A 22,374-nucleotide genomic window follows, 5' to 3' on the forward strand; every position below is an offset into this window, starting at 1 on the left:
ATGCCCGGATTGTCTGGGAAGGTAGTTGGGTGACGGAGACTCCTTAGGCTGCGGCCATTTTCCTCGGCCGATAGCCACGCCCTCCTCGTGAAATATTTTTAATAAATTGAATAGACAGAGGTACAGCTTGAAAGATTTTTTTGTCAACACATTGTGGATTTGGTCTGAACAGTAACCCTCCGATTTGGATGTTTGGAGACTGAGGTGTGGTGTGGTGTGTGTAAGTGCTCAACAGTAGGGCTTTCAATTTATTCACAGAGGACATTTCTTTGTGCTTCTTTGGTTTGAACCCTAATCCTTTGGGTGTTTTTCAGTCCCTCTCACTTTGTTTAAGTATGTGAAAGGTAGGATATGCCCTGGTGTGTGTGGCATGTCCTGATAGTGAATTACTGCCAATTTTGTTTTTCACTTTTGCAAGGCTACCTGTTCCCCATAGGACAGAATGGGGAGTTTGTTTATAACATCTTATAAACATAACTGGTCTGGGAAATTAGGTAGGAAAATAAAGTTTAGTATGCCTGGAATCAGAATCTAAAGATGTATCTTTTAGTGAAGGTAATTTTTACATTCTGTGTTTGAAAATAGCACTTTTAGAAAGCAGGTATTTTCTTGCTCAGTCATCCAGTGTGCCGCTGCTAGAATGTGTATTGGCTCTCTGGGTTTTGGCTGACAGAAGGCTGGGGAGCAGGAGTGGCTCCAGATAGTCTAGGTGGGTCAGGAAAGGGCCGAATAGACCTGGGCTGCATTTAGAATAAAGGGAGGAGATTTCCTTGCACCTGAATGGTCCTGGTCTGCCTCTGACAATGCCGTCCCCACCTCCTGCCAGGAAGCCACACCAGAAAAGGCAGAACTGGATCTGGCTGGGCACAGACACACACTGCCTAAGAGATCAAATGATTTGGGTATATACATATTAGGGCCCAGAATCGTGAAATTTAGAACTCTTTTGGACCAAGAAGAAGAGCTAGAGAAGCTGTGAAGAGGAACTACCACTTTGCTGTGTGCTGTGCTGTGTTGGCCTGCAGTGGCTGCTTCTGTCATGGGCAGTGAAAGGACTGGACTGAACTTTCTGCAATCTACTTTTGTGAGTGTCTCCCAGGGCTTGAGGTAGAGCTTACTCCCCGTTCAAGAAGTCTCAGGAACAGCAAAGACTTCAAGTTCTTCTGCTCTCAGCACTGGGGACTGTGTGTTTTGTGCTGCAACAGAAGAAAAAGCAACCCGACACCATCTGCAATGCCGCTGCCGACTGTGTCCTGATGGCACCGCGACCCTGGTCTCACCAACGCGGCCACTGTGCGCACCGCGACCTATGGACACCGCATTCTGCACTGCCTCGCTTCACGATGACGCCTTGGTGTCCCCCGACAACATCCGCGCTGAAATCTACGCTGCTGCTTGCACCGTGGTTCGAGGGCACCGCTCGTAAAGTTACACAATGCACCACCCTCATCCCACACTGCAGCCTTGGCCGGTCGACGCCATGGACTAGTGTGCGTCGGCCAACGAGCGCTTCAGCGATGACGCGCCTGGCACCGCGACCTGCTAGCACAGCGACAAGCACCACATTCACTTCACACTGCGACCCTGGTCCCACCGACACCATCTGACACCGCCGCTGCTCGCACCGTGAACTGAGAGCGCCACACCGCGCACCCCAGGCCTGCCGACGCCAGCGCTCCCGACTTCAACAGAGGGGAGTTCGAGCTGCAAAGCGTGTGACTTCGAGGGCTCCTGCACAGACGCCTGCAGACACCGTGCTTCTGGAAGCTCAACGAGTGGTCGCCGACACCCTGCATTCCTAAGAGGTACTGTTTGTGGGTCTTCCAGACACGGTTGCTGGCCTGCGACGCCACGGTCAGCCAGAAGTGTTTGGACCCGTTTGCGTACGACACCGAGATAGCCCCGGACGGAGCTATCGACATCAAAGAACTGTTTTTCAAGCATATTTTGATAACTGAAGATTTTATTGTGGATTTTTTATCGTTTTTGATCTTATCTTAAGTATATACAAATATTGGACATTTTTCTAAACTGGTGTGGGGTCCTTTGCTAGTGCTTACACTGTATTACTGTTGGTTATGTGCAAATGCTTTACACACCGCCTCTAAGATAAGCCTGACTGCTCATGCCAAGCTACCAAAGGGGTGAGCAGGGGTTATTTTAGGAGTGTAACTCCCTTATCCAGACTAGGAAGAAGGGTCCCTATTTGGACAAAGGTACAAACACTTGCCAACTAGAGACCCCCATTTCTAACATTGGTTGTCAGCAGTGAGGATAGGAAATGCGTTTGAACTTGTCTTTCAGTGATTGGTGTGCACTACCACCATATCTCAGACCATTACGTGCCACATACTGGTTCTTTTTGGCCTACTTTTGATCTTGCCAGTTTGAACTTGCTACTTCATCATGCCGGAATCAAAAGCATCATCAGTTGTATCCCTGGAAGCTGCCTTTGAGGAGGATAGGTTGGAATCCTACAGTGCTAGGGAATTGAAAGTGATTTGCAAAAACCTAAAAGTCCAAGTCAGAAGCCACACTAGGAAGGAGGAGCTACAAAAGGTACTGAGGGCCTGGGTAGCAGCCAGACATGACAGCGAGCAGTCTGGTGATCTCAATGGAGAGGCGCAGGAGCCTGCTCCTAGGGTGGATGTGCTTTTGGGAGGGGAGGAACCCTCCAGACCAGGCAGCAGTGACCTGTCCTAAGAGGAGCTGGACGACAGGCGGGAAGCAAGATCAGTTGCAGTGGAACTGGAGAAGCTCAAGTTAGCCATGGAGGAGAAAAGGATGATATTAGATCAGGATAAAGGAGCTGGATCAAAGGAGTACAGCCAGCTCAGATGGTGGCAGCAACCCGTCAGGACAGGCAGACAGGATTGTGCACATCCCTAAGAATGTAGTCAAGGAATTCAAGGAGGATGACATACAAAAGGTGGTTTCAGGGTTACGAGGCAGCGATACACATGAATGGGGTCCCTGAGAGGAATTGGGGAGCAGGATTGTGGCCTCTGTTTCCAGAAGAAGCAAGGGATACTTTAATAGCTTTGGGTAAGGGGTATAACCTCACCTGTGCTGACATGAAGGGTGCCCTTCTTACTAAGTATGTTCTTACTCCTGAAAAGTACAGTGATCAGTTCAGGTCCAGTAAGAAGTCTGATGCTAGCACTTGGTTGGAGTTCGTAGATTTGTGTTTTGCAGGTCACTGGATGGCTAGTTGAAGGGCAGTAATGTGACAGATTTTCAGGGGCTCTACAATTTGATTGCATGGGAGCACTTGTCTAGTCTGCTCCAGCACCTAGTTGATAGTGAGCTGACTGACCCCAGGAAGCTTGCTATGGAGGCGGACCGCTGGGTGAGTACCAGGGTCCACAAGAAAGCGTTTGGGGGAGACTCAGCCAAAGGTGGGCAGGGTCCCCAGCAGAAAAGTGGGGGGGAGGGGGACAAGGGTAAAGCACAGGAGTTCTCTAAAGGGCCCCAAACTAACACTCAGGGCAAAGATTCCCATCCCCCCGGAGATAAGAAGCAAGGGGTCTCTTCAGGAAAGTCTGCTGAGACAGGCCCCCGCAAGTGTTTTGCATGTGACCAGGTGGGTCACAGCCACCCACTGGTGGGCAGTCCAAGGTGTTGGCTAGTGTATCGCATGGGGAGGAGTACCCACAGATAGGAGGCGATCCCGCAGAAGCGACCCTCGTCTCACTAGTGGGCAGTGAGATGAAACCAGGTGCCCCCTAACACAAAGAAATACAGCACCTGGGTGACCATCAATGGGGAAAAGGGTAGAGGCTCTCAGAGATACTGGAGCCACTGTGACCTCAGTCCAGTATCACCTGGTCTCCGAGAAGCAGGTAGTCCCAGGGGCATTCCACCAAGTAATTGCTGTGGACAATTCAGAGCGCCAGTGTATGGTGGCGCAGGTTTCCTTTGATTGGGGGTGGGGGTCTCAGGTCCCTTGAGGGTGGTTGTGAGCCCTACCATGCCCGTAGAATGTCTGCTAGGTAACGACCTGGAGCAGACCTTGTGGAAGTATGTTGAGCTCGGGTCTCACTTAGAGATGCTTGGGTTGCCAGAGTGGGCATGCGTGTCCACCCGGTCAATGGCGGCCAGAAAGGGTGATCAAGAGGACTTGGAGCCTGAAACAGTGGCCCAAGTCCCTGCCAAGAGAAAGGGCAAGGGGCACAGGAAACCGGCTCCTGGCGTTCCCACAAACCGGTAGGAGGTGCACCTTGAGGGGGGGGGGGACGCCCCGGTGCCTACAGGGGAGCAGGTAGCTGAACGGGGGGGGGCATCTCTGAGCTGACCCATTTGCAGCAAGAAGGGGTTCCCACTAGGGAGGAATTCTGCAAGGAGCAGAGAGTGCCCTTCTCTAAAGGGTCTGCGGTGGCAGGCTGCAGACCAGGCAGCTGGTTATCAGTCCAGATCATATTGGATCTACTGGGAGAATGGTCTCCTGTACAATGAGCCTAAGGTCACTGAGCCTGGGTCAGCCCGTGTGCTGGTGGTATCCCAGCACTTCAGGACCTTCCTACTGGGTCCGGCTCATGACATGCCGTTGGCAGGACATTTGGGGCAGGACAAGACCTTTGACAGTCTTGTCACCCACTTCTTCTGGCCCCAAATGCGAAGGCAGTCAGATTGACATGGCAGGTCTTGCCAAACTTGCCAGACAAGTAGGAAGGTCAAAGCTCCTCTCCAACCTTTTCCAGTTGTTGGAACACCCTTTGAAAAGAGTAGGGATGGACATTGTGGGGCCACTGGATCCCAAGACAGCCATGGGCAACAGGTACATCCTGGTCGTGGTGGACCATGCCACCCGATACCCGGAGGCAATCCCTCTCAAGACAACAGCATCAGTGGTGGGCCGGGCGATAATGGGGCTGTTTTCCCATGTGGAGGTCCCCAGAGAGGTGGTTTTTGACAGTTGGACCAATTTCATATCTAAGTATATAACATCCTTGTGGAAGGAGTGTGGGGTAACCTACAAGTTCACCACCCACAAGGTAACGGTCTGGTGGAGAGATTCAACCAGACCTTGAAGGGCCCAATTAAGGGTCTAACACAGGGTTACTCATAGTACGGCCCGCGGGCGACCCGCCCGGCGTTCATTGGCGGCCCGCGGCTGAGACGCCTGGCCCCCGAAACACCTGACAGATTTGCATCGCTTTTCTGGGAGTGTTTTCTGGTCTGGGTTCAAGTGGAGCGGCGGCGTACAAAGGTTGACAACTCTAAAGTCGTGGCTGTAATTTCTCTGGTTATTATGTGTCATGCCTGGAACCTGTAATTGGCTCGGGGTGTCAGCGAAGGCTCCCTTCCGTGCCAAGGGTGGAGACAGAGTTACGTTTGCTCTGGTCATCTTTTCAGAGGACCTGGAGCCCGAGCAGAAGTAATTGTCTGCACTTAAATGACATTCTGTCCCAATTATGCGTCCGTAATGCACCTGCTTCTGCGCCACTCTCACAACTCATCTCACCGAGGGGGGGAACTGACTGGCCAGGCTCAATATTTCCCAGAGGGGCTCTTCACTCAGCCAGCTGGGTTCACAACAGGGGCACTCACCACTTGATGGCCCAGCAGGACTGCGGGGGGGGGGGGGGGGGTGGGGGGCGAGTGAACCCCGCACCCGTAGCCCTCCACCCCCCAAAAGCAAGCGAAGATAATTATTAGGCTGCAAGTGTTAATTCATCACAACACGCTAATGCACATTTATATGTTTGTCACAGGCCGGTGGTAATCGATGCATCGTTTACATAAGGATACTAAAAAGTGTTCGAGTGTATTACACGAACCCCGCGAGCCTTGACTCTGAAGGGTTAACAAGGCCCGCTCGCCCTATCTCCCGGCCCGGATCCCATCTCCACAGGTGAGGGATGCCAGTGCCAGGCTGAGGGGTCAGTTAACACAAGCGAAACTAACCGAACGATTCACCCGTGAAAGGCGCCAGGAAGTGCTGCGACTACACGGGGTACAGAGAGCGAACAGGGACCAAACGCAAACAAAGCACCGCCGCCCTTCACAGTAAGCCAGTTTCACGGGAGGGGCCAGGGGTTGGGAAGAGAGGGGGTCTGCGAGTTTTAAAGAGTGAAAAAAAACAAAAAAACGAGACGATGGCAATATGTGTAGACCCCACCCCGGCTGCCAGGACTACGGAGACCATGGAGGGAAAATAGGCACGGCATCACCAGGCAGGTAGGTAGCCCTCCTTTTGAGGGTGTGGCCTGCTGCCCTCAGTTTTAATATCACTCTTAAAGACCTGTGAAGTACTCGGGTGGGGCTGTGTGTGTGCCCTGGAAGGGAAGCTGCCTCAGCTGCCACACAAGCGGGGGGGAGGTGACAAAGAATGACAAGAGAACAGCAGGGTGTGAGAGTCGGGTAAGGGGACAGAGGGCAGTAGGGAGAGACAGAAACAGACAGACAGATAGAGATAGAGACTAACAGAGACAGAGACAGACAGATAGAGGCAGAGACAGACAGAGAGGCAAAGAGACAGACGGAGAGGGAGGGCGACGGGGAGAGAGAGAGGGAGACGGGGAGAGAGAGGGAGACGGGGAGAGAGAGGGAGACGGGGAGAGAGAGGGAGATGGGGAGAGAGGGAGACTGGGAGGGAGGGAGTGAGACAGAGGGAGGGAGTGAGACAGAGGGAGGGAGTGAGACAGAGAGGGAGGGAGACAGAGGACAGAGGGAGACGGAGGACGGAGAGAGACGGAGAGGGAAGGAGAGGGAGAGAGGGGGAGGGAGACAGAGAGGGAGACAGAGAGAGAGGGAGACAGAGAGAGAGGGAGACAGAGAGAGAGGGAGACAGAGAGAGAGGGAGACAGAGAGAGAGGGAGACAGAGAGAGAGGGAGACAGAGAGAGAGGGAGACGGAGAGGGAGGGAGACGGAGAGAAGGAGAGAGGGAGGGAGACGGAAGAGGGAGGGAGATGGAGGAGGGATGGAGAGGGAGGGAGACGGAGGAGGGAGGGAGACAGAGGAGGGAGGGAGGGAGGGAAATAGAGAGAGGGAGAGAGATGTGTGTATTCCGGGTCCGGTGGCTCAGTGGACGAAGGCGTCCGCTGCAGGGACCTGTGTTCAACCTCATAGACTTTTTTTTTTGTTCTAGCCCCGCCCCCTCTCCCACTGACCCCGCCCCCTCCCCCACTGGCCCCGCCCCCACCGGTGCGGCCCTCGGCCACAAACCACACTGTAAATTTGGCCCCTGAGAGAAAGCTTGTGAGTACCCCTGGTCTAACAGAACCCATGAGGCGTAAGTGGGATGTCCTCTTGCCATGCCTTCTCTTTGCATACAGGGAGGCGTCACAGAAGTCTCTTGAGTTCAGTCCTTTTGAGCTTCTGTATGGTCACCCTGTAAGAGGACCTCTGAGTCTGACATCCTTGTGGAAGGAGTGTGGGGTAACCTACAAGTTCACCACCCACAAGGTAACGGTCTGGTGGAGAGATTCAACCAGACCTTGAAGGGCCCGATTAAGGGTCTAACAGAACCCATGAGGAGTAAGTGGGATGTCCTCTTGCCATGCCTTCTCTTTGCATACAGGGAGGTGCCACAGAAGTCTCTTGAGTTCAGTCCTTTTGAGCTTCTGTATGGTCACCCTGTAAGAGGACCTCTGAGTTTGGTAAAGGAAGGGTGGGTGGCAGCTCCCAGAAAATCTCCCCAGAATGTGTTTAGTTACATGCTTACCTACAGAAACCAGACTTCCCCCTTCAGGAAGCTCGCTCAGGCGAAGCAAGCCAGGAAGAAATGAAGAAGTGGTATGACCAGAATGCCACTCTGGTAGAATTTCAACCTGGGCAAAAAGTGTGGGCCAAGGCCCCAGTGGAACCTTGTGCCTTGCAGGACAAGTGGACTGGGCCATTTGAGGAGGTGTAGCGCAAAAGTGAAGTCACCTACCTGGTGGATTTGCGGACTCCAAGGAACCCTTTCAGGGTCCTGTATGTGAACCGCCTCAAACCTCACTTCGAGAGGTCCGAAGTGAGCATGCTCTTGGCAACAGATGATGGGGTGGAAGAGGAAAGTGAACCTCTCCCTGACCTATCTACCAAGGAGCACGATGGGTCAGTGGAAGGTGTGATCCTCTCCCCTACACTGACCATAGAGCAGCAGAGCGACAGTTGCCAGTTGTTGGGACAGTTTGCCCCACTGTTCTCTCTGACCCCAGGTGTTACTCACTGGTGTACCCATGACGTGGACACCGGTGACAGCCCTCCTGTGAAGCACAAAATTTACAAGTTGACTGACCGGGGTCAAGGCTAGCATCAAAGAGGCGCTCTCTTAAATGCTGGCTTTAGGGGTGATCAAGCCCTCCAGCAGTCCTTGGGCCAGCCCAGTGGTCTTGGTCCCAAAGGCTGCTGGACCCAGTGCCACTCCAGAACTGCAGTTGTGTGTGGACTACCGTGGGCTCAACACCGTCACCAGGACTGACGCGCACCCCATCTTCAGAGCTGATAAGCTGATGAGCTCATTGATCGGTTGGGAGCTGCCAAGTTCCTCAGCACGTTTGACTTAACATCTGGGTACTGGCAGACTGCCTTAACCGATGGGGCCAAGGAGAGGTCAGCATTCTCAACCCCAGAAGGACATTACTAGTTCCACCTTGCAGAGGTTGATCTGCCGGGTGTTGGCTGGGCTGGAGGATTACAGTGCCGCCTACCTGGATGACATCGCAGTGTTCAGTTCCAGCTGGGAGGAACACTTGCAGCACCGCAGTGAAGTATTGAGGGCTCTGCAGAGGGCAGGCCTCACGATCAAGGCCAGTAAGTGCCAGATCGGGCAGGGTTCCGTAGTGTACTTGGGACACCAGGTAGGAAGTGGCCAGGTGGCACCGCTGCAACCCAAGATTGACCCCATTCTGGCTTGGGAGAACCTCCTCTCCCCCCCCAAGACCCAGACAGAGGTGAGAGCCTTCTTATGGCTCACTGGGTATTACAGGAGGTTTGTTAATGGCTATGGCATCATTGTTGCCCCCTTGACAGAGCTGACTTCCAGGAAGCAGCCCAAGAAGGTGATCTAGACTGAGTCTTGCCAGAAGGCGTTTGATGCCCTGAAGGCTGCCATGTGTACGGCACCCCTGCTCAAGGCACCAGACTTCTCCAAGGAGTTTGTTGTGCAGACTGACATTTCAGAGCATGGTGTGGAAGCGGTGCTCTCACATCTGAACGAAGAGAGCCTAGACCAGCCTGTAGTCTTCCTTAGCAGGAAACTACTCCCCAGGGAACAGATGTGGAGGGCCATAGAAAGGGAAGCTTTCGCTGTGGTCTGGGCACTGAAGAAGCGGAGGCCCTACTTGTTTGGGACTCACTTCCGGGTTCAGACAGACCACAGGTCCCTCAGATGGTTAATGCAAATGAGGGGTGTGAATCCAAAACTGCAGAGGTGGTCCATCTCCCTACAGGGAAAGGACTTTACGGTGGACCACCATCCTGGCACAGAACACCCCAATGCAGATGGTCTGTCCAAATTATTCTGCCTTAGTGAAGGGAACTCCCAGGAGGGTGGGTAGTTCTCCCTACTTTCAGCTGGTGGGGACATGTGTTAGACTTTGCATCTTTTGGCATGTTTCCCCTGAGTTTTTGGCTTTCTGACCTCCTGGTTTTGGCACAGTTTTTGCTGGCGTAGTGTTTCTGCGCACTTTTCTCACTGCTTGATCAGTGGTAAAGTGCAAGTGCTCCTGTGGTAAAATGTGTTATGGATTGGTGTTTCAATGATTGGCCTATTTGATTTATGTGTTAGTCCCTAGTAAAGTGCACTGCGTGTGCCAGGGCCTCTAAATCAAATGCTGTTGGTGGGCTGCAGCACTGGATTGTGCCACCTGCACAAACAGCCCGTAAATGTGACTGGCCTGCCCTTGCAGAGCCAGTGTGCAGTCTGGTACCGCCATGTCGACTTGGCAAGTGCACCCACTTGCCAGGCCCTAACCTTCCATTTTCTTACATGTCAGCCAACCCTAAGGTAGGCCCAAGGTACCCCTGTGGGCAGGGTGTAGTGTCTGTGAAAGGTAGGACATGCCCTGGTGTGTGTGGCATGTCCTGATAGGGAATTACTACCAATTTCATCTTTCACTATTGCAAGGCTACGTGTTCCCAATAGGACAGAATGGGGAGTTTGTTTATAACATCTTATAACCATAACTGGCCCGGGGAATTAGGTAGGAAAAAAAAGTTTAGTATGCCTTAACTCAGAATCTAAAGATGCATCTTTTAGTGATGTGATGTTTACATTCTGCGTTTGAAAATGCCACTTTTAGAAAGTAGGTATTTTCATGCTCAGTCATCCAGTATGCCTCTGCTAGAATGTGGATTCACTGTCTGGGTTTAGGATAACAGAGGGCTGGGGAGCAGGAGTGGCTCTGGATAGTCTAGGTGGGTCAGGAAATGGCTGAGTAGACCTGGGCTGCATTTAGATTAGAAGGAGATTTTCTTGCACCTAAATGGGCCTGGTCTGCCTCTGACAATGCCATCTCCACCTCCTGCCAGGAAGCCACACCAGAGAAGGCAGAACTGGTTCTGGCTGGGCACAGACACTCTCTGCCTAAGAGATCAAAGGATTTGGAAATATAAATATTGGGGCCCTGAACTTTAGAACTCTTTTAGACCACAAAGACTGCCAAGAAGAAGAGCAGGAGAAGCTGTGAAGAGGAACTACCACTTTGCTGTGTCGGCCTGCTGTGGCTGCTTCTGTCTTGGTCAGCGAAAGGAGTGGGCTGAACTTTCTGCAATCTACTTTTGTGGGTTTCTCCAATGGCTTGAGGTAGAGCTTGCCCCCTGTTCAAGAAGTCTCAGAAACAACAAAGACTTCAAGTTCTTCTGCCCTCGGCACTGGGGAATGTGTGTTTTGTGCTGCAACAGAAGAAAAAGCAACCAGACGCAGTCTACGAGGCTGCTGCCAACTCCGTGTCCTGAAGGAACAGCCACCCTAGTCTCACCGGTGATGCCTGCTGACGCCGCCACCGAGCGGCTGCTCGCACCCCGACCTGTGGGCACCGCTCTCTGCACCGCCTCGCTTCACAACACCACCTTGGTATCCCAGACGCCGCCGCTCCACGCCCTAATCTACGCCGCTACTTGCACCGTGGTTCGAGGGCACCGCTCGTAACATTACGACGCACCACCCTCATCCCACACCGCAGCCTTGGCCTGCCGACACCATCGACTCGCGACGACAGCGCTTCAGCAACGATGACGCCACTGCTTTCACCGTGACCTGCCAGCACAGTGACGAACACCGCATTCATTTCGAACCGCGACCCTGGTCTCACCTACGACACCATCTGGTGCCGCCACGAGCCACTGCTCGCACCGTGACCTGAGAGCACCGCACGCTGCACCTGGCACCCAAGCTCTTGATTTCAACAGAGAGGAGTTCGATCTGCAACACGTGCGACTTCAAGGGCCCCGACAACTCCTGCACCAATCTCAGAAACCGACGCCTGCGGACAACGTGCTTCTGGAAGCTCAACAAGAGGTCGCCAACACCCTGCATTCCTAAAAGGTACTGTTTGCGGGTTTTCCCCGACATTGTAGCTGGCCAGCGACACCACGGTCAGCCAAAACTGTTTGGATTTGTTTGCTCATGACGCTGTGATAGCCCTGGACGGAGCTATCGACATCAAGGAACTGTTTTTTAAGCATATTTTGATAACTTAAGATTTTTAAGTACTGTATTGTGGATTTTTATCGTTTTTGGTCTTGGCTTAAGTATATAAAAATATTGGATATTTTTCTTAACTGGTGTGGTGTCCTTTTGTAGTGCTTACACGGTTTTACTGTTGATGTGCAAATACTTAATACACTGCCTGTAAGATAAGCCTGACTGCTCGTGCCAAGCTACCAAGGGAGGGAGCAGGGGTTATTTTAGGAGTGTAACTCCCTTATCCGGACTAGGAAGAAGGGTCCCTATTTGGACAAAGGTGCAAACCCTTGACAACTAGAGACCCCCATTTCCTACAGTATGGTAACGGGTCAATGCTTGGTACATGATTAATACAAAACCGGTCACAAAAAACAAGTTTTAACAGTTACAATCTAGAGTGGTCCCCATGGATCTCAACACCCACAAATGACTTGCATCCCCACATCTACTTTTACAGGACATTGCAATAAGACTGTACCTTGACAGATAGACCGTATAATAAAGAAACCGTTTAGGAACATTGTCATCGCTAACAAAATCACAATCAGAAAAAAGCATTTTATAATGATGGCTGAATTAAATACTCGTGTTAGTTCATTTTTGTTCTTATGGGAAGAACAAATTCAAGAATTCTACTGTCTCTTCCTAAATGATTTACACCCAAATTATATGCATGAATCAGATGCACTAACATTTTGAACTATAACTAGCAACACACACTTCAGAGAATAACTGTTTGAATGGTTACTTACATACATATACATCTTGAGGAGACAATAGTTTGTAACATAAGAAATACAGTGCAATACATGCAAGCTTATATAGTAGTATTAACATATCAAAGCAATGGCGGGTTAAGGAGAGATATTTAGGAGGAATGAGGGTCCTTATATCGGGAGAGGTCTGTTTTGGGGGTAAACTAATTCAGAAATTGAGGAAGTTGCCCAGCATATACTGAGGAGGGTATCCCAACGATGGTGTCACATAAGTTTGAAAGACCCAAACCTAGACTTTGCACAGTTATATTTGGGTATGGACAAACAGAGCACTGAACACCAGAAGGGGTTTAGCGCAAGAGGTTTTACTACATGACAGTTAACTATGTGGGTCTTTAAAAGAAGTGGGTATATGGTTAGCGATGTTACAGATTGTGTGGATGATAAAGAGTATTTTGTCATGGGGGGAGAATGAATATTGAAGGGGGGCCATACTAGAGCGTGATGGAGTGAATAAACATGCTTACATTGTGTTAAGCAGGGGTTTGGCAAACAAGCAGGCCCCTGATCTTCTCGGACTGGTAAACAACCCCCTGCTGTCACACAGGAGGTGATAAAAGGCTCCACTCACAAATTAGAATGAAGGAGAACTCAAAGGGTCCTGTTGGAACGTGGCGGACATTAAGTACATCAGGGTAGGGTGACACGATTGACAGAGGGTGCAGATGTAAATAACGTGTTTGTTATGCACAAGTGATTGCTTGGCCATCAAATGAACCATGGCCCTAACATCACCAGACTCTCACTTCAAAGTAGGGGTGATCAATAGAAAGCAGATTATTTGTGTCAGGGCTTGATGAGAACCATTTGGGTGCTCATAACAGGTGAAGAGTTACTAGCATGGTGATGTGATTCATCATACTGAAGGCCATAGGAAGGCAATTATGGTGAGCACAGCTATTTAAGTAAGCCATGTAAAAACAATCTCTTAAGTGAAGTATTTGGGAGAGAGACTGCAGAGAACAAAGTAGAATGGTGGAAAGTAAAGGGTGAGCCGAGAGCAAACTGGGCATTTTCATGTTTAAGAGGAGTTGGGAACCAAGGATAGTTTGATCGCTATGGATGGTTTGCTTTTTTCACAGTAGTGCTTTTAAACGCATTGCAATTAGTTGCCATACTGTAGTGTGTTCTTGAAAAGTGCAGAAAAGCAGGACAGAGCACTGGCGGAGAGAGAGACACTTGATGTTTATGGGGCCCAAAAGCATACAGGAGGGATAAGCAGACAATTATGGGGCTCAGCAGGATTAAGTAAGGGGTATAAACAAGCATAAAGCTACTGGCAATTATATTTCGGAAGACTGGGGAGAATGTAGGATGCAGTACAACTGAAGAAAAGCCAAAAGTAAGGTAGCGATTCACATCATGAAAACTAAAATACTTCACATACAATATATACTAACTTATTTTTAAATTCCATTATGTTCACAGAATTTAGGATTGTACATTCTACATGGCTTCATTTAGAACACCTCCTTTGTGTTCAGTAGTTTCATGAGTATAAAAAGCTGCTTTTGTCTTTTCAGGAAAGAAGGAATTACAAAAGTCAAAAAGTTCTACAGTGTTTTCTTCTTGTGCACAAACACTGCTTCTTCTGGATGGCTGCTATTCCTACTACTCAGTTGGAACATATCAAAATGCCACGTGCTTCATAGTGGTGCTCTGTGGCTCCAAACCCCTCCCTTCCATGGCAGTCACCATGTACATTGCCAATTTATCACCTATTGTTAGGCAATGACATTTTCTTTTTACCATTAGCAAAAGCTACTTGCATACCTTCCTGGCCTCTGAAAACAGAATATTTTCCAGCTTTACATTTTCCTACATAATATTTATTGCCATGGTGCAATTATTTAATCCACAGTTATCTTCGGTTTCGGTTACCTCATCTCAATTAGAGGCTTATTTTACTCTCTATCACACTTGCAATGAGCTTAATATAAGCTTCACATGCTCAGATTTAAGCAAACATGTTTTTGTGACCTTTCAGTATCACATATCGTCAAACCAGAACGTTTGAGATAGTTTAAGGTTTTAGGGTCAAAAATACTCAATTTGCCAAAAAGTGCTTTCAATAACATAGCAACTACATTTTTTTTTACCAACTGCAGATTCATCCAACTTCCTGTTTGCCCATACATTTTGTAGCATTCTTTCATCAAATATCAACTGAAACAAAAAAAAAAAACAATACGAACACAACAGAAGGAAAATGCAGCCCCACTGATGGGGTAAATTGTGCTGGATGTGAGAGGAAGAAAGTATATAAGTGTGTAAAAGTTATGAAATTTGCAGCTTCACATAGAATAGTCTCTACTTATAACGCTTCTGTTCACACCTCTGCATACCCAAAGTTGGTAAACTGATGGGGGGGAAACGGGTGGCACATATAACCATGCCTCATAACAAGGGTGAAGACAATCAGTGACATCAGCAAGTTATGAGTTGGGCTGGATATATGCGACCCTTTATCCCAAAGAGGCTCATGGTAAAGACCTCCTTATAGCTCAGGCAGCTTAGAAACTACTGGACATCCCAACTGGAAAGAGGCTACTATCTGCTGCTAATTTCATAACTGGCAAGACCTTAAACCCGAGGGGGTAAACCCTTACACATTTAACAGGAAGAGCAAAAATACAGAATTTTCATTTTCAAGTTCGAAGAGACCCTAATCCCCCTCAAAAGCCTCAATTTCTAAACAGTATGTTTTGTTAACTAATGAAGTCAAATTACTAAGATCTTGACAGTAGCAGTGTCAGTCGTAGGTGATTTATGCGGTACTGACTTGTTGCCTAGCATGGTCTCAATAGAGACCTTTTTGCTGTCAATTGAGAAACATTTAACTTTTTGTTGCACTAGGGGCACCTATTTTCTGGAACCGTGGAGGAGCATCAGTATGCAAGCAACAGCAACACTAGTAATTCGAACATCATAAAGTGTTCATCTTTAAGGAGCTCTTAATGGGGAAAAGGGTTTGGAATATTTCTTTAATTTCCCAGTATATTGCAACAAGTATAACAGATAACCTGTATAAAATTCAATAAAACACAGTTAATTCACATATAAAATAATACAGAAGGTAAACAGCAATTCAGTTAATCAGTGAAATACAGCATAAAAAAAAAAGTTCAAGCTCTTAAAAGTCCTACTATGCAATTAACGTAAGTGATAAGAACAGATCCGAGGCTACTGTAGAAGAGGCAATGCCCAGTTTTAAATTATTTATAGGGAAAACTATATAAAACTGTGATGCTCAAAAAAGGTCTACCATATTGCTAAAAGGGGTAGAAATTATAAAAGAACAGGGGATCCCAATCTCTCAAACAGAACCACCACTACAAGTTTTCAGTGTGCAAACAGTGCAGAAAAATAGAAACAATACACTTTGGTTTATGCCAAAATAGCAGTAATGCACAATGCAAGGACTCCACCAGTGCAGATGGGTCTACGCTGAAATGCTAGTGACGTATCTCTCAATGCAGTCACTTATGTCAACTGGTGTCCTGAAGAAAGAAGTATACTTGGTCCCCGAGAAATACCTTCTCTCTCAACTTTCTTACCCCAGAGCCCTAAACTGCACTGAGATCCTTGTTTCACATTTGCATCGATTAATCTTAGAACACTGAATTCAATGTGTAAAACGTACCTTAGTCCCCTTACAACTACGGTCTCTGTAGTTTGGCAGGGTATAAGTACCAACATTTAGCTCACGAAACCTGAACAATAAAACTGTCACCAGAACTACAGGTAAAGTAACTTTGTTAAAGTTACTAGACCCATCTGCTCTTAAAGAAGAAGCAAAATGTTTATCTAATGTACAAGGCTTCAATTTGGAAAAATTGATACATTAAGCTAAAGGTAAGGGCTCGGTGGACTAATGCATACACTGCATGGATCTGTTGACTCCATGGCCACAGGTTCTAAGCCTGACAGTTCCATTCAGCCTTTTATACTTGGGAACTTCGAAAAATGGGGACCATTTAGCTGGGTAAAAATTATCTGTTACCTTTCAATAGGTCCTAGGTATCCCTCAGTTAAAAATGCAGCGGTTGTTTGGATTAAATAATAAGAGAGTCTTAGGTCTGACAGAATAAGATGCAAGACTGAGACAACAGAAATCATCCTGATATGCATTAGACCGTACACAGCACTTTTCATCTTTCATTGAAAAGTGACAATCTAAACCAGCCCTGCCAGCTTTTCAAAAGTACACATGTTCAAGTGACTGCTGCTCGTCCAGCCCTATGGGCCTTTTGCAGATTATCCTGTCACGGGACTATTCCTCAAGTCTCCTAGAATGGCAGTAGTAATGCGGACGTATGTTGGACTCTACTTCAAATCTGCTCGCCTATCAGAATGACCAGGCTTTTTAACCACTCGCACTATGCTTTCTTGGCCTTATTCCCAATCTTAGCATATGAAGTGTTGTGGGGATTGCAAATGACATTAATCAGATGTCTGACTGATTGCTCTACATCCCCATCGAGCTATAAGAAGCAGCTCATGCAGGCATTCGTACACATAATTAAAATATACACTATGCCATTAGTAGAAGTGATCAGTTGCCTTCAAATTTAAATACATAAAAAACTTACACATGATAGAGCACTGCATTTCTATGCGTTGATCAATGGAGTGATTGGACATCTTAGCACATAAAAGATGTGATTTCAAACCTGCCAAACTACCAGAAGTTCCAAGTAAGTCATTTTCAAATGAATTTCCTTGCCAATAAGACCGAGCACATGAATTCAACCACTTGACCTCAATAAATCTAAGCAGCCACAGCAAGAGGATAAGATTTTTCAAGGCCTGAGTGTTATTTCTGGGCACAGAAGCAGGAAAATACCCAATTTCACTCATGATACCTGCGATCAAAATTTCCTGATGCAAAACATTAGTTTGATGATCTTTCCTCACTGACTGACTTGATCTAACTTCCACCTACGATCTTATAAACCATGACAAAAGCGATCTTTATAGAATACTCCGACCAACAGTTATTATAGAGAACCCATTCCTACATCCTGGTATAATAAGCACATTTGCACAGCTGTATTGCTTTCATCAGATTATAGGGCAACTCTCAACTTCTAGGTGTGTGATTAACAAATAATTTCTTCTACAGTGTGAAATAAATCTAAGAAATCTGCACAACTAATCCACCATGAGCAGAGCTCAATAAATGACATCGTGAATTGTATAATCAAATGTACTATAGCACACTTGTAGATGTAATTGTGCTCGTTAACACTTTGGAGGTGGAATTGGCTCAAATGGCTTCTGCCCACCACATAGGGTGGCCCACTTTGTATCACAAAAAGAGGGGAGAGGGACAATTCGAGCCACATACCTTTGCACTGTAAAGACGTGTAGAAATACCCAAATGGCAGGACAGAAGCATAAGACTAGGCTGCCTATGTCAAGTGTGAAGTGAAGAAAGGCTTCACATCACACTGCAGTGGAGGAGGCATATGCATACTCACATTCTGCTGAGAGGGGAGAGAAGGGAAAAGACAGAGGTGGAATTTCTAGCAAAGGTAGCATATCATAATTAAGTCACATCAATGGATCACAGTGGGGTCCTACTAATAATCAATTTTCCGACAGTGTGCCTTTGGTGCATACCTTACATGGCATTTCCTTACAGGAAGGTTACAAATACATGCCACTCAATTTAATACAACAGCTTGAAATATTAGAAACCTGCAACCTCATAAATAATGATGTTATTAGTAACTGGCAGCTGGTTAAACACCAGAAAAATGTGTGCAATATGTCAAGTTACTGGAATATGGCTTGGTTTTCATATTAAACCAGCAGATACAAAGAAAAGGATTGTTCACTTATCAAGCAGATTACCATATAAATAGGGCATTTGCTGTTTAAACAGAAGGCGTTTGAATTGCACAGAATATGACTGGTGTATATGGCTGTTGTATAAACAGCAAGGATTTTGTGCAACTGGCAGCCAGTAGAGTATTATTTAGCTGGCTCCCATGCTAGTTGCAGAACAAATGGTGTGCATAATGCGGTTGGTTAAGTGGAAAGGCCCTATATGGCCAGTGACTAGATACACAGACATTTATCCAGCTGCCAGGCAATAAATAATATTCATTATTCATCTAGTGGCAAACTTACTTCCTAAAGTCAGGTCTGAAGAGTGATCAAGCCACAACATTGCTCCAAATGCACTCTCCAACTTAAATAAATCCCTGGCCATACAAGAAATTGTGTCCTGCTATAGAAAATAATCTATTGAAATAAGTGCATGGCCTGTGAGGAAGCAAAACAAATTTGGCCACTAATGTGTTCTGACACTGTACACATCTCTACCATTACTTGTATGAAGAACCTTTACACCGAAATAAAACACACATTTTTTAAATAAAAAGTGGACAGAAAAGTAGAAAGCTGTGTACCTAAATAGTGTGAGAAAATGTCATATAGCTTCAAACATTTATTTGTTACCAATTTGCAGAAACATTTGTTTTTGAACAAACTTCAATAAACTTTTCAACATAAAAGAAACATTTTTGAAAAGAATTGTCAATATTATTAGAACTAGTCCTGGTGGATCTTTAACATCAGCCACAAAAGAAAATCACACACAATTGAAGTCTTGTGCATCTCGTTCGGTTGCCAGTATGGACTGGCAAAAGTGCAACTGAAAACTGTCATTTGCAAAGTCCATCATTATCCTGTCCCCTGTAATTTTTAGACTTCTTGTCACTTTCACAGCTTTTCGTGCAGAAACTTCATCTACATACAAAATGAGAGCTGCACCTCTTTGTCGACCGTACAACACATTTTCCACAGCCCCATGTTCACTAAAACGCTGAATTAAGTACTCCTTTGTGAGTTTTGAGGACAGTCCTTCCACGAAAACACATCTTGTGGGCTGGATAGCACCAAAGCTTAGAGCCACCTGGCACTTCCCCAAGAATGAACCATTCATTGCTTTAATTGCTGAAGCTGTGGAGGAAACAAGCGCAAACTGCAAGAAAGCAAACTGGCGAGCAGCACCAGGCAGACTATTGATGTAAACGTCAACAATCTCACCAAAACGTCCAAATTTCACAAAGAGATCCTGATTTGTTATGTTTGAGTCGAGGTTACTGATAAAGAGCATCCTGCTTGGTTGAGGTTCGGAGTCATTACTTTCTTCGAAGTACAGTCTGGGAGATTCGCCTTTTTCAACAGAAAGAAGTGACGGAGATGTATTTGGGACCCGGTGTGAGCCAGGGAACCTTTTTTTATTCACAGGGGGCACTGAAGCCTGTGTTTTTTTCCCCCCCGAAGTTAGATACTGTGATCGAGATCCTTTATAGACTGTCACTGAAAGTGGGTGTCCAAATAAACGGTCTCCATTAGCTCCAAGGGCTTTTATCTGCTCTGCTTGACTTTTGTACACCACCACAACAAAACGAAGGTCTTCAGCATGATGGAGCGCTACAGAGATTACATTTCCAAAACTCTTGAATCTGTTTTTGATCTTCCTAAGAATAAACTTGTCCGGAGATTCAAGTGGCAAATTCATTACCTTGACGCAAAAATAATTCCAGTTCAGTTCTGCTGTGGACTTTGAGACTTTTGATGATGGTCCACTCATTTTGCGTGAATGTGCATGCTTGGAGCCCCTGATGGGTCTAGCGCTCCCACGAGGTGAGTAACTCCTTGACCTGGATCGTCTAGCACCACAATGGGGCAAGTAGCTCCCAGAGGCAGATTGCATGGCCCCACCACTGTGAGAGATGCTCCTAGAGCCAGATAGTCCGTTCTTACCATGAGCCGAGTGACTGTTGAATCTGAATTGTATGGCACTACCATGGGGCGAGTTGTCCATTGAGCCAGAATGTCTGACCCTACTATGTGGCGAACAACTCCTACAGCTAGATTGCCCAGCCCTACTGTATGGTGAACCACTTCTACCGCTAGATTTTCTCTCCCTCCTTTGGTGAGAGTTGCTCCTAGAGCGAGACTGTCTCACTCTTCCACTGGGACAGCGACCCGCAGAGCGGGATTGTCTAACCCTTCCACTGGGAGAGCGGCTCCTGGAGCAAGATTTTCTCACCCTCCCACTGGGAGAGCGGTCCCTAGAGTGAGACAGTCTTGCCCGTCCTCTAGAAGAGCGGCTCCCAGAATGAGATGGTCTAACCCTTCCACTGGGAGAGTGGCCCCTAGAGTGGGATAGTCTTACCCGTGCATCTGAGGAGCGGCTCCTAGAGCGAGATTTTCTCGCCCTTCCACTGGTAGAGCGCCCCCTAGAACGAGATTTTCTTGCCCTTCCTCTAGGAGAGCGCCCCCTAGAGCGTGATTTTCTCACCCTTCCTCTAGGAGAGCGCCCCCTAGAGCGTGATTTTCTCACCCTTCCACTAGAAGAGCAGCTCCTCGAGCGAGAGGAGTAGGATGACCAGCTCCTGCTGGAACGACTGCTAGACATGGAAGAGTACGGCGACGGCCTCCTGGTCGGGCGCCGAAGGGGGGAGCAGGGTTGGCCTGGGTAGATGCAGTTCTCCCTCTGTGGCTTGTAGCTGCGAGGCACAAACGACCCCTGCACGTCCCCGCCATGGGCCCGAGGTGCGCAGCCAAGCCCGTGCGTGGCACCGGGGAGTCCGTGGGCGGCCCAGGGTGCCATGAGGGCACTGACACGGGCCTGGTCGGTGTTGCAGCCCGTCCTCGGCCCCGCTACCGAAGGGTGCTCCGAACCGAAGGCCCCCCAGTGCTGCAGGGGGCGCCCTGGATAGCAGGGGGGAGGCCCCTGGTGCTGCATGCCCGATGAACCGTAACGAGGCTGCCCCAGGCCGTGCGCGCTGGTCCGCTCCTGCTCCCAGAGCCCTCGGGCATGAGGTCCAGTGTCCTTCGGGGAGCGCTTCGTGCCCCTTGCTCCCAGGGGGTGCTGTTGCCGCCGCGGGGGCTCCTGACATGCGGCTGGAGGCGCTCGTGACTCCGCAGGCAGCCTCGGTGCTTGCTGCTACCCGGGAGGATGTCAGCTAGACCTACAGGTTCACTTCCGGATCACCGGCACGCCGCGCACGGCTGCCCCTTGACGGCTCACGCACTTGGCAAAGGAACGAGACAGGGCGGTGTCCAACGGACGGCCATTTTAGGATCAGGCGACGCAAAGTGTGCGTGCGAGGGTGGGACGTCTCTGTAGGCCGTCCCATGATTGGTCGTTACTTTGGACAGGACGGAAGCTGTCCAGTGAGAGGGTCCGACTGACACCTGTCAATCTTGCAAAGTGTAGGCTTGCTGGCCATTCATAGGGTAGGGCGTTGAGTCGAGGGTGCCCATGCACACCCATGACCTATGTTTGGAAGCAGGAAAGAGGGAGCTTTTTAAAAATAAATTCGGGATTTTTTTGCCCATTGACATGTATTGAAATTGGGGTAATTTCAGGTGGGAAAAAACTATAATGAAGACACATTTATTTAAAAAATATTGTGAATCTTCACCCTGGATTGGATGTGTTAGCATGTCTGTGAACTTCAAGTAAGGTTGCTGTAGTATTTACTTTTACATTAGTCCTCAGGCTCACTGTGCAAACTCTGAATTCCAGTTGGGACTGGTGAGTGAGCCCCGTGGCAGCTGCGGGCATTAGCTGTTGAGAGAGGCCGCGCCTTCACGTGGTACCCTTGAATGACAGACTTCTTCACAAGTAATCCCTTTTTGTCCAGTGATTACTTAACAATCTTGGCGACGAGGTGGAGCACCACCGTCCCGAACCATCACATGATGCTACTAGGGATTTTCATACAGAAGCCTACATGGATTCGGCAAAGCAGCAGTTTTTGTAACTGGTTTGGAGGCTGGTGAATTTTCGCCCGTAAGCGGTTTAGCATTAGTTCATGATGATGGTGTTCCCCCTATAGAAGAAGATGTATGGTTGAGAGCATAAGCTAAAGAGGAAATACTGCAAGATGTTTTGAAATTCATGAAAAAGGGATGGCCCACTATAGGTGCTCAGAAATCTGATTCAAGAAGTT

The 22,374-nt window shown here is 48.1% G+C and overlaps 1 protein-coding gene across 1 annotated transcript; it reads right to left on the reverse strand.

Annotated features, from left to right (window-relative positions):
- Positions 1 to 15,361: 15,361 nt before the first annotated feature.
- LOC146783051 (uncharacterized) lies at positions 15,362 to 21,491 on the reverse strand. Its single transcript, XM_085636787.1, has one exon. The coding sequence runs from the start codon at positions 21,159 to 21,161 to the stop codon at positions 18,993 to 18,995; it is 2,169 nt and encodes a 722-aa protein (XP_085492913.1). The 5' UTR covers positions 21,162 to 21,491; the 3' UTR covers positions 15,362 to 18,992.
- Between the last annotated feature and the right edge of the window lie 883 nt (positions 21,492 to 22,374).

This window comes from Triturus cristatus, chromosome 12 (assembly GCF_964204655.1).
Source record: "Triturus cristatus chromosome 12, aTriCri1.1, whole genome shotgun sequence".
NCBI classification, from domain to species: Eukaryota; Metazoa; Chordata; class Amphibia; order Caudata; family Salamandridae; genus Triturus; species Triturus cristatus.

Coding starts and splice junctions, on each gene's coding strand:
- LOC146783051 (XM_085636787.1), bottom strand. CDS start 21,161: ATGCAGCACCAGGGGCCTCCCCCCTGCTATCCAGGGCGCCCCCTGCAG.